The sequence below is a fragment of the Drosophila gunungcola genome, assembly GCF_025200985.1.
Source record: "Drosophila gunungcola strain Sukarami chromosome 3L unlocalized genomic scaffold, Dgunungcola_SK_2 000009F, whole genome shotgun sequence".
Classification (NCBI taxonomy): Eukaryota; Metazoa; Arthropoda; class Insecta; order Diptera; family Drosophilidae; genus Drosophila; species Drosophila gunungcola.
Window position 1 is genome coordinate 2,343,547 of NW_026453181.1, and position 17,278 is coordinate 2,360,824.

General features: G+C 42.2%; 4 protein-coding genes across 7 annotated transcripts in view; 2 read left to right on the top strand and 2 right to left on the bottom strand.

Annotated features, from left to right (window-relative positions):
• Nucleotides 1-2,032, bottom strand: part of LOC128259766 (pericentrin) — a 28,405-nt gene extending 26,373 nt beyond the window's left edge. Inside the window, 1 exon segment of the mRNA XM_052992319.1 lies at nucleotides 1,554-2,032. Coding sequence (XP_052848279.1) covers nucleotides 1,554-1,580 — 27 coding nt within the window. The 5' untranslated portion in view covers nucleotides 1,581-2,032.
• The window catches only part of LOC128259771 (CTP synthase), a 42,920-nt gene that overhangs the window by 18,820 nt on the left and 6,822 nt on the right, over nucleotides 1-17,278 (top strand). The window contains exon 1 of one of the 4 annotated variants that reach the window (XM_052992326.1): nucleotides 9,825-10,325. The exons of 1 other annotated variant lie outside the window; for it this stretch is intronic. In XM_052992326.1, coding sequence (XP_052848286.1) covers nucleotides 10,160-10,325 — 166 coding nt within the window. In that variant the 5' untranslated portion in view covers nucleotides 9,825-10,159. Of the gene's footprint in view, nucleotides 1-9,824; nucleotides 10,326-16,424; nucleotides 16,762-17,278 lie in introns of those variants that run through there. 2 more of the 4 variants (XM_052992328.1, XM_052992327.1) reach the window with 2 other exon arrangements.
• Nucleotides 2,494-6,440, bottom strand: LOC128259770 (probable basic-leucine zipper transcription factor R). Its single transcript, XM_052992325.1, has 3 exons — nucleotides 6,213-6,440; nucleotides 6,022-6,101; nucleotides 2,494-5,037 (listed from the first exon to the last, which is right to left on the bottom strand). The coding sequence occupies exon 3, from the start codon at nucleotides 4,966-4,968 to the stop codon at nucleotides 3,058-3,060; it is 1,911 nt and encodes a 636-aa protein (XP_052848285.1). The 5' UTR covers nucleotides 4,969-5,037; nucleotides 6,022-6,101; nucleotides 6,213-6,440; the 3' UTR covers nucleotides 2,494-3,057.
• On the top strand, nucleotides 6,952-9,359 carry LOC128259769 (glycine--tRNA ligase). The gene is given in 2 exon segments (XM_052992324.1): nucleotides 6,952-7,713; nucleotides 7,715-9,359. Coding segments are annotated over 2 exon segments (2,283 nt in total). The 3' UTR covers nucleotides 9,236-9,359.

Sequence of the window (17,278 nt, forward strand, 5' to 3'; positions counted from 1 at the left end):
CTGCAGTGCAAGTTCTTTTATAAATAAAACGCCAGAAGAGCCATTCAATTGAAATCAGTCACTCAATCCGAGGAAAATCAAAAGAAAAGCGTTGCAAAAGAGCAGCCCCGGAGTGCTCGAGCGAACGAGTGAGAGCGAGTGCCGCGGAAATTTGCAACGCGGTTCCAAGCGGTTCCGTGCACCGAATGTTCGCTCCCATTCTTTATTTATAAACAAAATTTATATGTGGAACATAAACGCTGCCGTGCGTCCGTGTGTGCGGGCAACATTTGTTGCCACAATGTTGATGGCGCAATGTTGATAAGACAAGGAAATATTCCCAAACAGTTGATAAGGCCAGCAATTTTTAAAAGTGTTGAGATTAAACTTGGACCAAAAACAAAACACTTTTAACTAAAAAGGCTTAATAAAATGTGACCTTACTCTCTACTTTCGAAGATGAATGGATCTATACTTGTGGATGTAATTAATTTTAATTCCCAAAGTCAAGTTAAGGTAATAAATAAGATTTTTACGTATAAAAATAATCAAGAAAAAAAAAACAAACTTTGTCTGGCCAAAGCCTCTTAACTCTTTAGGCTATAACAATATTTATAGTACTATATTATACTACATTATATTATACAATGAAGTCTATACACAATTATATAGTTCTTTGACAACCATAATATATAGTCGTTTGGTTTTTTTTAATAATTTAAACATGTTTTTATAATCCTAACAAATTTCTAAAATTTGAACTATATAGTTAATTGTTCGAGTGTTCCAATTGGCCGATCAATACCTGCAATAAAGCTAGCACTTTAAAACTGAAAAAGACTAATACACAGAGAAAAAAGAGTTTTAAAACTAAGCATTTTGAAACTTTTTAAAATTTTTAACCCTGTTTGTGCACCTAAAACTTCTGCGAATTTTTTCTGTGTACGGACATGGCTTGATCATTTCACCTGGTGATGTTAATCATGCATATTTGTTTATATTTTATAGGGTCATATTTGACATCTTCACTCGTGTTTTCGTTGTTTTTTCACTTCCAACTGAAATTATAATACGATCTGCAAAGTTACAAAAAAACACTATTCCAATAGCGGTTTTAAAAATAAAAAGAACGGTATGGATAACAGTATGGGTAGTACAAAATAAAAAAAATTATTTTTAAATTATAGTTTGAAACGAATTAATATTGAGAACATGATTAAAAAGAAATCAAACTTCTCAATAAATGTATATTAATTATATAAAATTGTAATTTTTAGTGCTTTAGTGCCCACAATTTGTTACCACTGTAGTTTGTTTAAAATGTTTTGAAGGGCCTTGTGGCCATTTAATCGAAAGTTCAAAGGCGCATTCAATTTCGATTTCATTTGTAAACACACTTGAAACCCAAAATGTTCTGTTTGTGGATTGTATATTTAGAAAAATAAATTTCACTTCCACACTTCTAATATTTTATGTGGATCGTATAGGCACATTCCGTGAAGTGAAAATGATGGATGTTCCGGGCTCGTAAATGGGTTAATACTTTAATGGATTCCCGAGCTTGTCTGGCTTACCCAATCGTATATAGTGTACAGATTCATGTTGACTGCACTTGAACCAAATAATTTATGGCCTATTCCCTGGCTTCTTGGCCGCCTTTGTTGACACTTGCGCCTGTCAGTTGTGCATATTTCTATACGTTCTAGATGCGGGCCATATGCGATCCATTTTCTTGTTGATGTTTACGTTCGGATTTTGGTGACACGATATATCTTAATTTTCTCAGACGCACATACAACACCGAACAATTTTGTAGGTTATGTTGGAAAATTTACGTAAAATTTTAAAACTTTTCGAATTATACTAAGACGACACAATGAGGGGAAAACTATCTACTTAAAACGTGACCTTTAACCGAACATTATAAAATTATTTTTAGTACTCCTCAAGGGAGAAAATTAATGTAGAATCCGGAAAAAAAAAGGAAACCGAAAAACAATAGTGCAACGGATCGGAAACAGTTGCACGTAATCGCGAACGCGATGCAACTGAGAACCAAATCCATTGCGAAGAGTCTTTTATTTTTGGGTCTCGGGGGATAAACCCTCTCTTTTTCTCCCATCCCAAGTATTGTAACGCTCAGTGAAGCGCAACACGAGATTGTTTAAAAATAATCAATCGTAAACAAAATTTGTTGCATTGGAATCGAAATAGGGAGAGTCAAACAGAGAAAATGAGAATTCATTATGGTAGTTCCCATATCAAGAGAAACAAAGAGAAATCTGAGAGAAGCAACAGGAGGAAGTAATTAAGTTTTATCGCCTATTCTATGAATAAGTTTTAAGCAGAGATTTTGAATTTAAAAACGGTACTTGATAAGCAGTAATTTAAGGAAGTGTCAGCATATTTATGAGCATTAATGGGACACGTATTTATGGGCAATGAAAATTTGAAACATTATTTTCATGTTAATTTGTCACGGATTTATCCATTTTTAATAAAAACGAGTTCATGTACATTTAAATATAAAATGTTTATTTACATCTATGTTATTGCTTGTCAATAGTTAGTCTTAAAGAACTCAGTGAATATACCAAAATCCAATCTGTATATTCATACAAAAACTATTATTCTATTAGTGTAAAAATATATCTTCATACACTGTTTAACAATTGCTAGTCAGTTATTCTTTTGTAAATGCTTATATTTTATAAAATATTTTCATATTTTCTAGGCGTCCTGTCTTAAGGCGATTTCTGTTCCCCTCGGGGATAATATTGTCCTGTTTTTTTTTTTTTGTGTATCCAAAAAAATGTAATACAAAATATAAATGTCACTCGTTAAATTGCTTTTCATAAGTCTGTGTTCAATTTGGCTGATTTTCTGAGCATTTTTGTGTAAAGTTAATTTTCAGTTAGTCCTTGGTCCTAAATAATTTGGCTAACGAACTTAAAATTCGATCGTTTTCTAATAATTTGAGCTGCTTTCGCTTTGTAGTTTCTCTGTGCTACAAAATTAATTTAGTTAATCACATAAAAAGGGGGAGAAATTGATGTATATCCCGTAGAACCTTTAAGGTCAATTGGGATTGGCGCCCTCCTTTTGTTTAAACTTGGTGGAGTATTTGTAGAAATCTGACATCTCGAATGGTTTGGTCACTTCTTTGTACGGCTGGAATGTGGCCTGCTGCACCACGGTCATGTTCTTTGGCGACTCGATGCGTATTTCCGGCGACAGACTGGCCGTGGCCACCGTCAATGGTGGAGAAACCAAAGCTGTTTGAATAGCGCTGCCATGGCCAAGTCCGCTTGTAATACAACTCCCACTGTGATTCAGATTCTGGTTTTGACCCTGATGTGCCGGCGGAGGTCTGGGCGGCGGTGTAGGCTGCTGCATTTGACTGGGTTTAGGTGGTAAGTTTCGGAGCGCTGGTATGTCGAGAGGTTCTAGCGGGTACGAGACCGAAATCCCCAACGTTTGCTCCATGGCATTGAGGTACGATGTCGATTGACTGAGCAAAGCTTTCGAGCTAGTGTTCACTGCATAGCTGGCACTAGGATAGTTCTGCGTGGGGCGCTGGTTGGACATGGAGTAGTGACGACCGGATACCGACATGGACTGGGAGGAGAGCTTGGCTCGGGGTTTACTCGAAACCATGGCAGCTGCTCCGGGATTACTACTTCCATTGCTGCTGCCAGCTGGACTGTGCGGCTGTGATTCCATCTGCCTTATAACAGCCGGTCCATCTAGCGATGATTCCAGCCACTGTTTGGACTTCGGTTTCTTTTCAATGGTCGTGGAGGAGGATGACAGAGAGATCTCATCATGCGGAGGATAGCGACTGGGTGGCATGGGGACCGCCAGCATATCACTAGAGTGCGATTTCACCTCTATTATGCCCAATTGAGGCGGCGTTAATGGTGCTATATGCGACTGAGAACGCCAGCGATATTGCTGTTGATGTTGGGCGGCTTCCATGTCCACAGAGACATAACTGGGAGCCAGGGATATAGCATCTAGTTGCCGCTGATGAAGCAAAGGATTTCGCTGCGGCTGCTGCTGTTCGTAGCTGAGATTGCTAGGAGAAGCCAATGGAGAAACATACTTTTTGATGTTCTGACTTGATTTGATGAATCCGCCCTCATTGTAACTTTGATGTGTGGGCGACAAGTAATATTTATCGCACTGCACTATAATTGGCTGCTGCTGTGGAGCCGCTTGTGGTGGTTGCCGCAAAGTAGCCACATTCGAGGAGTTCGCTGAGTACATGGATATGACATCCGGCTGTGTTCTCTGGTAGTTCATGTTCATCACTAGTTGCGCCTGCTGATGATGCTGCTGGCGCATATATTGCATTTGGCTGGGCGTGGGTGTGGGTCGCTTCTTCAGGGCACTCTTTACCAGCGGCGGATGCTGTAGCGCCTGCTGCTGGGCCACGCCTATCACCAGCATATCACCCGCCCCCGCCGATGAGGATGGCTGGTAATTGTCATATTCCGAACTGCGATTTGATAGCGTTTCCGACTGACGATTGTTATTGCTGTTGGTCATCTGGCTCTCTCGACTTTCCCGGCTCGTTGTGCTTTGTTTCCTCCGCAAAATGGAGTTGTTTTCCCTGGCCAAAGCCTGGAGCTGCTGTTCATGCTTGTACTGTTGGGCCAGTTGGACGAAAAATTCATTGACTGTCATTTGTTCGTAGTTTCCATTTATAATGGCCGTCTCTTGTTTCTGGATTTGCTGCAATAGCCAGCTCTTTTCGCTCAGACGCTGCTCCAAGGCCTGTTTCCTGGCCTCCAGATTTTCCTTCCTAACCTTAGGATCATCCTCGTTTTTGTTATTGTTGTTGTTGCTACTGCTGCTGTGGTTATTGTTTATATTATTTGTATTGTTGTTGTTGTTGAGGTTGTTCGTGGAGTTGCTTGTGGTTGCCGCTTGCTCCTCATCTTTAAGACTGGCCATATTTCTGCTCTTGGGCGCTTTCAATTGCATCGCCAGTTGCTTGGGTTCGTCGGCTTCGTTGGTGGGTTGTTGGTGCGGGTTTTGATTATTCGGAGGATCCTAGAAAAGACAAGATGTCTTTAATCAGTCGCCTCCCAAGCTGGTTTAGTTCTTATGAAATTTATGTTTTTATTTCGAGGTATTCAATAGCTCCAATATGAGGTTAAATCTCAACTTTAAACTATTTAGAATACTAAATTGTACTCTCTTAACAAAAGTAAAACTCCGAATATTTTTAAAGGCAAATTTTTAAATGTAATATGTATTATTAATATATATGTATGTACAATTATTTTCTTAAATTTCTTCACTATGATCAAGATGATATGCTGTATTTAAGAATCTCAAATTTCTGATTCTGCAACCACATATTAACTGTTTTACAATTATCACTGTATCAGAGCTGTTAAATACCCGAAAGTATACTTTTTAATCAGAGTTAGCTTTCTGTATTAGAGACGTGCAAGAGTTTATTAGGTTTTTTATGCTTTGTTGTTGTAATGTACAGACATAGTTTTTGTTTGTTTCCGATATCCACCCGTTTTATCACGCACCACAACCACTGTAAACCATGAAGCGAACCCTCTCCAAAAAATGGCCAGAACATTAACCCAAGCATAGAGAAGCTCGATGAGGTGTTATTTGTATTTTCTGTGTGTTTTATAGTATAACCTTATATTTTGTACAGTCTTGAGCTTGGCCTTCATAGCCGGCGATGACTTAATATTATACGTGCAAAAGTCGTTGAGTTAAGTGCGCCTACAGTGGATGCTCGCTGAGAGGAACCAAACTGGTTTCTCAGCATATTAAATAATTTTCACTGTGGGGGTTGGTTTCTAATTAAAGAACCTCCACTGTGCACGTTTAATGGTAAAATAGTGAACACACGCAAGAACGTACAATACAACTACAGTTATGACTAACAAATAAATTATAATGCATAATTTAGACAGATCGATTAAAATTGTGGCCCACACATTAAAAACAACAGTAAAAACAGGTCAAGAACGGAAAACGGTTTAACAAAAACAACTTTTAACTCACCAACGAAGACCTTTGTTGCTGGTGCTGCTTTTATGTGTGCCGTCGTAAAAACAAACAAGAACCGTTATGTATGGCAGCGCCTGTGAATGGGTTAATTTTTAATTGTTTGCAATTAAGATTTCAGCAAATTGGCAGACAAATAAAATAAATACTAGTTACTCAGAAGAGAGAAATATGTGAGAGGAGCCCACCTTTTCGTTTTATCGCTCAAAATGCGGTCGCATAGCGTCGCTGTTGTTGCAACGCCGCGTCCTCTCACAGGAAAACAACAAAACTGGTCTTATTTTCCACTTAAACTGTGTGTTTTTTTTCAATTTCTGCGCTACGCGTTTGAGCAATTTGGGTGTGCAGCACTTGAGCTTGGCTTAACAAAACCAAAAATTGAGCAAATTATACGGAAAACTCGCAAGAAAACAGACTGCAATGCTGCGCCTACATAATTAAAACACAAAGTAGCACTCACACAAACGCAACGGGCAGTGTTGAAAAACGTGCGGGCACCGAAAGTGCTGTTAAGGGCAAGTGATCGGCATGTTAAAGAAGTAACGAATAATGTCACAGTAACGGGAACAAAAAGAGGTCTTCTAAATTTTTGCAACGCATATTTATTATTTTATAAATCCCCAAAAAAAAAAAGAAAAAAATGTAATCTCAGAATACTGTTGGCTAAAATTATATTCTTCAAAGGAAATGTTCCTTGTCACATTTTTGAACCACTGCCTTGAGCCACAACAGTGCTCATCACTAGACCGCGCTGTTAACCGCAAACAGTGTTGGGCACCTTCTGCAAATGCAGTGTTGCACGCCGGCCGCTGAACACTCATCAACCAACGAAATTGCAGCCGCAAGTGAAGGTATTTCAACAGTGGCCAATTGGACGGTTTATTATATAAATTCGCGCTGTTCGGCTAGAAAAATTAAATCGTCTTTATGTCATTGCAGTTGTTGAAAGCGCTTCCCCATCTGCGCAGCGCCACATTAACCCTAAGAACTCAGATTGCGAGAACAACGTGGAGCAGCGAGCACATTGCCACGAAAGTGTTTTTTGGCACCACCACAAAGACAGCCGCCGCAGCACCACCACCCACTCAACCGCAGCCTTCACCACCCAGTTGGGGCGCCAAGAAGCAGAATAGAAAGGTCAAACTAAGATCCGCAGCTGCCGAGTTCATCATGTCGAATCCGGAGATTGAGGCCCAACTGGCTCCTTTGAGGGAGCGGGTGCAGGAGCAGGGCAACCTAGTGAGGGATCTCAAGGCCAAGGGAGCCCCCGAACTGGATGTTAAGAAAGCAGTTGCCGAGCTGAAGGCTCGCAAGAAGTTGCTGGAGGACAAGGAGCTCGCTCTGACCCCCAGTGTCGTTAGCTTCGATCGCGCCAAGATGGAGGATCTTTTAAAGCGCCGCTTCTTCTACGACCAGAGTTTTGCCATTTATGGCGGCATCACCGGACAATACGATTTTGGACCCATGGGCTGTGCCCTTAAGTCCAACATCCTGGCCCTGTGGCGTCAGTATTTCGCCCTCGAAGAGCAAATGCTGGAGGTGGATTGCTCTATCCTGACCCCAGAGCCTGTGCTGAAGGCCTCTGGTCATGTGGAGCGCTTCGCCGACCTGATGGTGAAGGATGTCAAAACGGGCGAGTGCTTCCGCCTGGATCATCTTATCAAGCAGGCTCTGGAGAAGCTGTCCAAGGACCAAGGAGGCCACTCCGGCTTTGCAGGCCGAGTGCGAGGACATCATCATCAAGCTTGATGGCCTGAACAAACAGGAATTGGCCGATGTCCTGGCCAAATACAACATCAAATCTCCCCTAACCGGCAACGATTTGACGGAACCCATTGAATTCAACCTGATGTTTGCCACCCAAATCGGACCCACTGGCTTGGTCAAGGGCTTCCTGCGACCAGAAACTGCTCAGGGCATCTTTGTGAACTTCAAGAGGCTGCTGGAATTCAATCAGGGCAAGCTGCCCTTCGCCGTCGCCCAAATCGGCAACTCGTTCCGCAATGAAATCTCGCCCAGATCTGGTTTGATTCGTGTGCGAGAGTTTACCATGGCGGAGATTGAACACTTTTGCGACCCCGTGCTGAAGGATCATCCCAAATTTGGCAATATCAAATCGGAGAAGATGACCCTTTACTCGGCCTGCAATCAGATGGACGGAAAGTCTGCCTCTCAGGTGGAAATCGGCGAAGCAGTGGCCACTAAGCTGGTGGCCAACGAAACCCTTGGTTATTACATGGCCCGCATCCAGCAGTTCCTGTTGGCCATTGGCATTAAAGCAGAGTGCTTGCGGTTCCGCCAGCACATGTCCAACGAGATGGCTCACTACGCCTGCGATTGCTGGGATGCCGAGATCCTCACTTCCTATGGCTGGGTGGAGTGCGTGGGATGCGCGGACCGCAGTGCCTACGATTTGGGCCAGCATACGGCGGCCACTGGTGTGCGATTGGTGGCGGAGAAGCGTCTGCCGGCTCCCAAGACCGTCGAGGTCAGCGAAATTGTGCCCAACAAGCAGGCCTTGGGCAAGACCTTCAAAAAGGAGGCCAAGAATATCACTGATGCCTTGGCCAAGCTTTCGCTGGAGGAGATTACGAAGGTGGAGCAACAGCTTGCTGGTGATGGTCAGTACAAACTGACAACTGCCGATGGCCAAAGCCATGAACTCGGCAAGGACACTATTAGCGTGAAGCACTCCTCGAAAACGGTCCACGTAGAGGAGTTCATCCCGAGTGTGGTGGAGCCCTCGTTCGGCATTGGACGCATCATGTACTCCTTGCTGGAGCACAGTTTCCAGTGCCGCGACGGCGACGAGCAGAGATGCTACTTCACCCTGCCTCCCCTGGTGGCGCCCATCAAGTGCTCCATCCTCCCGCTGTCCAACAACACCGACTTCCAACCTTACACTCAGAAACTTTCATCGGCCCTTACCAAGGCGGAACTTTCCCACAAGGTTGACGACTCCAGCGGCTCCATTGGCAGGCGGTATGCCCGCACGGACGAGATTGCCATCCCCTACGGCATCACCGTGGACTTTGATACTCTGAAGGAACCGCATACGGTTACTCTGAGGGATCGGAACACCATGAAGCAGGTGCGCGTCGGTCTGGAGGAGGTTGTGGGCGTGGTCAAGGACTTGTCAACGGCGAGAACATCCTGGGAGAAGGTCACGGAGCAGTATCCTCTATTCGAGCAGCAGGAGGCCAGCAAGTAACCGGATGATCAACGCATTTCTCACGCTTGTCGCGCATTTACAAAGCTACAGAGTTTTCTATTTCTTTTATACATACGCTTAAAATTTAATAAACTTGCAACATTTAATGCTTCGCAAACTGGAATTGATTGGTTAGCGCAATTTATTGACTTATTGGAAATATTCCGTTTTGAAAATATATCACCTTATATCAGTTTACGCTTTTTACTCCTAAAGAGTTAAATATATTTTAGCATATTTTCTACTATTAACCGCTGATAAATGAACACCTTATATGACTCGTTTGGTAAAAGTTAGTTAAATCGTTTACTTAATGTCTGAAATCACAAATTTAATTTTTTTTATATTTTTTTTAATTAATTAACCAATTGAAGATTATTTTCAGACAGAAAATGAATATAACAGCTTATAAAAAAATATGTAATAAAAAAATATAATTATAAAAATTATTAAATTAATGATCACATATAGTAAAACATAAATAAAGAGGTAATTTTTCGCTATTGGTATTTTCAACTACTCTATGCAATATGAATGTTTTTACAAACATAAGACCATATGATTGTTTAAGTTATGATGTTATTCTTTATTTTGTTTTTTTGTAAACTCAAACGTCATTTAAAGTTAACGGCCTGCATGGACTTTGTCCCTCGGTCGTTTACCAACACACACTCAAGTCCCGGGTATTTGGCGAATAAAAAGAGGCGGTCATACCGCCGGCGCCTGGTCGCAGACACGATACGTATTAAATAAACCAATCTCGAATTCGAGGCACCACGTGTAGCAAAAGGAAAATAAACGGCGCAATTGTTGCTCGGAGTGGTTTAGAAAACGGTAGATTGAGTAGCCCCCGCGAATCGAACCGGGTAATACGGTAATCAGGGCGCATTTGTGATCCAAAAGTTGGAGATTCGAGACGAAAAGATGAAATACATCCTGGTCACTGGCGGCGTCATCAGCGGCGTGGGAAAAGGTGTAATAGCCTCCTCGTTCGGAACGCTCTTAAAATCCTGTGGTCTCGATGTCACCTCGATTAAAATTGATCCCTATATTAATATAGATGCTGGAACCTTTTCGCCTTATGAGCATGGTGAGTTTTCAAGTTCTTTTTATTATATGGTGTATATAATATACGCCTGCGACATTAGGGAAATGTCTGTCTACTTTGTTTTGGCAAATTTTCAATATTTCGCGCATCTGTTTCAGAGTGTGTGTGTGTGTGTGTGTTGACGAGTGTCTGCAAGTATGTAAATTTTTATTGTTGTACTGTGTAAGCTGTTGTTGTTGTCAAAGGTCACGCGGCTTGTTGCAACCACATGGCGTGTGCGAGAGAGTGGCAGTGTTACCAAGTAGGGAACAGCGCTCTCCCGCCAAAAAATAAATACAAGCAAGAACAAAGTCTATCGGTACAAAAACAAATATTTATAATGAATATAAACAACAATATGTTGGTCTGAACACAGAATAAAAAAAATTATTATCGATATACTTTAATTAAGATTAAATGTACGTTTGTTAAGATTAATACAAATAAATTTGAGAAGTATCTAGAAATATAATTTGTTTAGCGTTTTTCCCACTGTGTATTTATGTAAATGAAAAACAGTGTGGCGTGTTTACCGATTTGTGGGTGGGAGTGTGAAAGAGATAACCAGACAATCGGCCGCCTGTCAGCTGTTTTTCTTGCTCTCTCTCTCTCAGAGAACCAACAACAAGTAAATTGCACGTGTTTCGGAATGTCGGTCTCTAGGTAATAAGTTATGTTTTATAAACAAATAAACACTGAAGAACACAAAAAAATATTTTAAATCGTTTCATGATGTCTTGAAATAACGGAGAGCAACAAATAGCTTGCATAGTTTGCTTACTTTCGTGTTAGAAAAGGCGAGTAAAAATCTCTCTCTCTTTTCTTAATTTTGCTCTCTGTTTGTAGCTCTCTTCTTATAAAAAAGCCTCCCTCAACCGGCAGACATTGTTATTGTTGTGGCTTGACATTGAAACTGAAAGTTCTTTTTCCCCCGTTTTACTTGTTTTGCTTTGCTCGTTTCATTCTTATTTTTGTTTTGATACTTTTCTTGTTGTCTGTTGGCTTAGTGTTTTAATTTGTTTGATTGATGAAAAGGGAAACTGTTCTCGTACGCACATATGTACATATGTATGTATGTACATCCATACGTAATTAAAACAAATTTATTCAAAAGTAGCGGCGATTCAATTGAAACTGAACACCCAAAATCGGGAAATTAAATGTCACAGCATAAGATTAGCAAAAACATTTATTATCTATCGCGAAAAAGTATTTTTGCTCTAGTAATTTTTGTCTCATTCAGTTAATAATTTGTCGGTTCGAACAGTTTACTGTACTTTTGCGCCCGATTGCTGATCCGTATTTTCACTCACTTTTCACTCTCACGCACACACTCCTACTGCCTCCCCTTTAAACTCTCCCACTGCCGCCCCTCGTGCCCCCAAAAAGAACTTCCACCAAAATGGCGCCAGCAAGAACAAGAACAACAATAATACAAACTGCAGCAGCGACACACACAAATTTATTTATGCAACGTGCCAATGCAATTACGGTGCGTTTGTTTGCTTTGGTGTGTGTGCTTTCGGGTGGTGGGTGTCAGTTTGTGTGTGACATGTGACGTAGCGTTGACCTGCGCGATTTGCGAGGCCGCTCTACACGTGTGAATAAATACATATATAAAATACGTTAAAAGATTAGACGTGCGTTCGGTGAGAAAACTGTAACGTTTTTATTGTTCATTGATAATCGAGTAAATAACATTTATTGCTTTTTCAACTTTTTATGTTTAGCTAGTTAATAAAATGGCCAAGAAATTACACAATAAATTAAATATAAATCAAATAGTTATTTGAAGATGGTACGTACAGTTAATTACCAATCGTAGGACAAAATGTTTCATCACAAAATGCTTGTTTTATTAATGGTAATTTGATTCAGAGATTACATATTTCCTATTTATAACCTCACTATGTTAAACTATTTATTAAAATCTGTGCATTTTATTGGCATTATTTTATTACCTGTTTTATTGTAACTCATATAAATTGGTGTAAATAGGCCCATGCAACTTCGATGAGTTAAAAGAGCGGATAGTCTTTCGACCATCTCCCTCCCACAAGCTACCACCCCCGCTGACCACACATCTCACAGGGGATTACTGTCTGCCTCCTGTCATTTGCACTTTTGCGCCCAGCTTCACTTTTTGGGGGTCGAATTGCAGAAAATGCAATTCTGCTCATTTGTTATTGTGTTGTTGTTCTCCTCGTTGCTGTTGTTGTTGCTGCGAATTTGAGTGCGCAGTCGACGTCGCCGTCAGCGTCGACAGCGGCACATGCGTGTGCTTCATTTGTTTTGCGTTTATTTCGGTAGTGTGAGTGTGAGTGGGAGTAAAAGTGGTGGAGAGGGGGAGATTGGAGGAGGAAATGGAAATGGTAAGGGTCGCCATATTGGCCGCTGTAACGTTCCATCTTTTGAGGGTGTCTTCTTCTAGCTGTTTTGTTGTTGCTTGGGCTTTTTGCGTGCTTTGTGCTCCGTCATGGTCCCCCGTCCCCCGCCCACCACACCATCGGTCACATTAGCGTTTTTAGCCATAAAAGAGCCAAGCTCCTCTGCTCTTTGCTCTCTCTTTCGCTCTTTCTGTCTGCCCATTTGGTTGTGTGGCCGTCATCGGCGCGTCAACATCGTTAGCAGCTGTTGCTCTTTGCCTGTGCGCCATTAACTGCCGCCCCTGCCGCCCCTCCCTCGTTTCCTCCTTCCTTCGGCCTGCATTTGCTTTGTTGCTGTATTTCTGCTTGCGCATTCGTTACGCTCACGTTTCGCGACGACAATAATGCTTTGGGCCTTTGCTGCTGCTGCCGTGTTGTTGCTGTAGCTGCTGCCACCTCTGGCTGGCCTCCTCTTCCTCTCTTTTTTACTCACGCTCCTGCTCCGCCTTGTGCGTGAGCCGCCATATACTGTGAGTCTTCAATAAATAAAACCATCGGATATGACGCACTGAATTCAAAGGAATTCTTAATTTGTCTGTTTCTGTCAAAAGGCAACAAACTTACTTTTAAAAAACACAATTGATTTTTATCCAATTATTCCTTAACCGATAGCTTAAGAATTGAAGGATAAATTATTTATTCAGATGTGTTTAAGTTTTTTTTGTTGGTTGCCTAAAGACTGCAGTCCAAAGAGTGCAATTAATTTTAATTAATTTATTTTGTTTTGGATGCTGCTGGTAAACCCAATAGTATCCTCTAAAACCGAGTTTTAAAGTTGTATACCCTTAAAGGCTTGTAGCTTAATTTTTTATTTACCCTATTTTTTATTATTTTATTGGTGTTATTGTGGCATATAATGGGTCTCAGTAAGCAGAATGGTGAAAAGTAAAATATATTTCAAAGTAAAGACTTTCAATATTTATTATTAAAATATAAAATGAAGCGCAGCTAAGAAAGCTCGACATATGGTGGACGACAAAAGTTAGGAAAATGAGATTAAGTAGAAATCAAAATGTGTAAGCTCCACTGTACTCATATACATATGGCCCGCGTGTGCCAGCTTATGTCTGTGTGTGAGTGTGCAAAAATTAAATGGAAAATACCATTTGGTGGCGGCTCTTCAACTCTCCAGCTCACCAGCTCGCCAGCAGGATGTGACCGTTGCTACGCGTTGCTGGCGTCTGAGGTTGAGTGGCTACCACCCATCTCCGCCCCCTTTGTCTCGCCCTTCACCGTTCCGCCCCCTCATTTGCTGCCACACGCACACACACAAAATACAGTTTACTGATGGACCCGCACGAGTCGGTGTGTGCGTGTGTGTGTTCTATGGCTTCATAAGCTTCAATCTTGCGTCTGGTCAAAAGTTTGCCTAGTTGCCATAACTTTAAGCATAGCTTACGAGTCGCTTTAAGTAATTACATCCAGCAGCAAGGAAATAGCTGAATACAGTAGCAGTTTGATAAATTAGCCTTTTCTCCACGTCCAACAATCTTGGTTGTATCTTAAATAAAAAATATATGCAAAAGTACATTTTTCCTGCCATTTCTCTTTAAACAGAGCTTTTTTCCTTGTAAATTACTTTACAAATTTCATTTGTTGGTGATAAAAAGGATAAAATATCAAAACCACTTAAATATGTATAAAATTAGTAAAGTTTACTGTGTTTAACTAACGAAAGTAATTTTAATATTAAAACTTCATCATAGCAACAAATTTAATAAGAAAACACAATTTTTGGCGATCTTGAATAGTTTAAGAAAGGCCATCTGTTAAAGTAGGAAACCATCTAAGATATTATGATGAAGCTAACGGTAATTGTGTAACTATGGGCCCAAGTTTTTTGCTTAATTGTAAGAAATTAAATTCGGAGCGGCTGCCCAGTCGCACTTGCCCCTTATTATATAGCGTTATATTACGACCTCGCCATCCGGCACCCCCTTTTCAACCGCCCACCGCCACCCACCTCACACTTACGGTGTCTGAGCGACAGGCGCCAAAAGAAGAGGAAGTGAGAAGCGCAGAGGAGAGCGCGGAGCGAAGAGGAGGAGCGGTAGTCGTGGAGCCACAGCCAAATTCACATCGATTCGCCTTGCCCGGCGTTTGTTGCACCGCCCCCGTTTGTTCTTCCTCTTCTGCTTCTGCCGCTTTTGCTGCCTCCTGTCGCGTGATTTTAACGAGCCTCCTCTCTCCGGCCCCTCCTCCCCCTCCCTCTTTTCATGGTTTATGCTTTTCGCTCGCTCGCTTCCGCGCGTTGATTGTTGTTGGCTGCGCATGCAGTAGGCAGGAGGAAATAAGAAGCAAGAGCGGGGGAAGAGATTGGGAGAGAACAGGCGGAAAGACGGACGTAGAGAAGGGGGAAGAGGAGCCAGAGAAGAGCAGGCCACCGGCTCCACCTCACACAGACAGCACGGCTGGCTCTCACTCGCATGTATTTGTGTGTCCATGGATGTGTGTGTGAATGTGCGTGTGCTGGATAGCCGGCAATAATATGTCCAAAAGCAGCAACAACAACGGGGAGCAGCGAGCAGAGCGAAGCAAATGGCGGCGGCCGTTTTTAGCGTTTGTGCGCGCTTCTCCATCTCCCCCTCCTCCTTCTCCTCCTGCTGCACACATACATTAAACTTATATGTATGCATGTATGTATGTATGTCTGTGTCGCGCCGGCAAAAGCAAAAGCAAAAGCTTGTGGCGTGGCTTTGGCTCTCGCCTGAAACTGAACTGAACTGCCAGCCTGCTGACTGCTCTGCTCCCTGCTCTCCTTCCCATCCCCCACCTCTGGATGGCCTGCGCCTCCTCGCTGGCGTTTTTTGCGTTTCAGTGTGCGCTTCTCATGCCCTCTCTTTTCCAAGGGTATTTCGAATTGGAAAACAGGTTGCATATTCTAGTTTGGAGCTTGGAAGCCTTTTTAATCTAGAATCCTAGCGGAATATCGACTGTTGGAACTCGAAACCTCACTTTAAATTCATTATGTAATTTAACACTTTCTTTAATTGAATAAATACTGACTTGATTTTAAAACAAAATAGACCAAGCTAATTCGTTTTTCTTGAAGATAGTGGTTCGGGTTTAAAAATATTGACTAAATTGTATTGAAATACAAGGTACTAGTATAGTGTACATGCTCAATACTATTAGCTTGGCCTTAAAATTAGTTTCGAGGTATTGTTTATTTGTGGACATCACACATAAGATGGACGGAAGCGATTCACCAGCATATATTCCATACACAATCTTGTTGTCCATGCTGCATATAATATTAAAACAGACAAAACCTACTTAACTTGAGATTAGCATCAATACATTTCAAATCGTGTAAAGTGTATAACCATATTCGTTCTCCCCTAGCAGGCCTTTAGTTCTTTTTTTTATATATATTATTTTGCCTGCCTGCTGCTGCTTCTGGTGGCTGTTGGCTGTTTGGCTGGCGTCGTTTCAGCTGCCGCCGCTAGTTGGCACGTTTTGTTGGCTGGCTCGCTTGGCTTTTGGGGGCTTGTGGACCTGACCGGGGACTGGGATTCGGAGTGGGAATGGGAATGGGTCTACGACTGCGACTGGGCCTGGGTCTGAACACGGCCTGCTGGCTCATGGCTCACGGCTCTCGGCTGATGGCGGATGGCGGATGGCTGCAGCCTGTCGCAGTGGCAAATAGCAGCGGGTGAGAAGGGGGAGTGGGGGGGCAGAGCGGTCTGTGTGCGGCAGCGGTGGCGGCGCGTCAACGGCAGCAACAACAGCTACAACGCCGCGACAGCGGCAGCAGCGGCGCTTCGCACTTTGCTCTGCTGAATTTTCAATTTCAGTTGTAAGCTGACTGCAATCAGCAGTGGTTCGCATTTTGGTTCGGGAATTCGCAATTCCGCAATTTCGGTTTCGGCATTTCTCGCTCGTGAAAACGCTCTCGGGACATAACGGAAAATATATACGGGCCGGCGCTGTCCGAGCGCACAAAAACATTTCGATTATTATAAAGTTTGGCGGTAACACACAACGACCACCCACTGAACCACTCAGCCATTGTACCACCAACCGAAACCTCCCAGAAATCCCGTTAGTTGCGACTCCTGGCGCGCTAATTTTGCATATGTGTGTGAGCGAGTGCGTGCGTGTGTTTTATTGATTTTATGAAGCAACTATATAGTTTATTCCCTCACCCCTCCGATCAGCCTATTTGGACTCTTCCTTTGCTCTTCATTCCTGAGCTAATTTCAATGACACTTGAAGCGGGATGAGGGCAGTGATAAAAAGTTAAAATTTTTTGGTGGGAATGGGGGGAAACATTAGTTTGGAGATAAGTAAAATTATTTGGGAATGGGTTGAGCAATAGGTTTTACAGTTTAGCGGTGATAGAGTTTAAAGCTATGAAAGATGGAGAACTTAAATCACAGGAAGAGGTAAAAGCTGATATGTAAACTCAAAGGAGAGGGTAAATGGAATCAGCTAAAGCTGAGTGGAGTGTGCAGAAGACAAAGAGCTAAAGGTGCGTGAGAGTATATACATACATAGGCAGAACTGTTAACCCATTAGGGATCATTT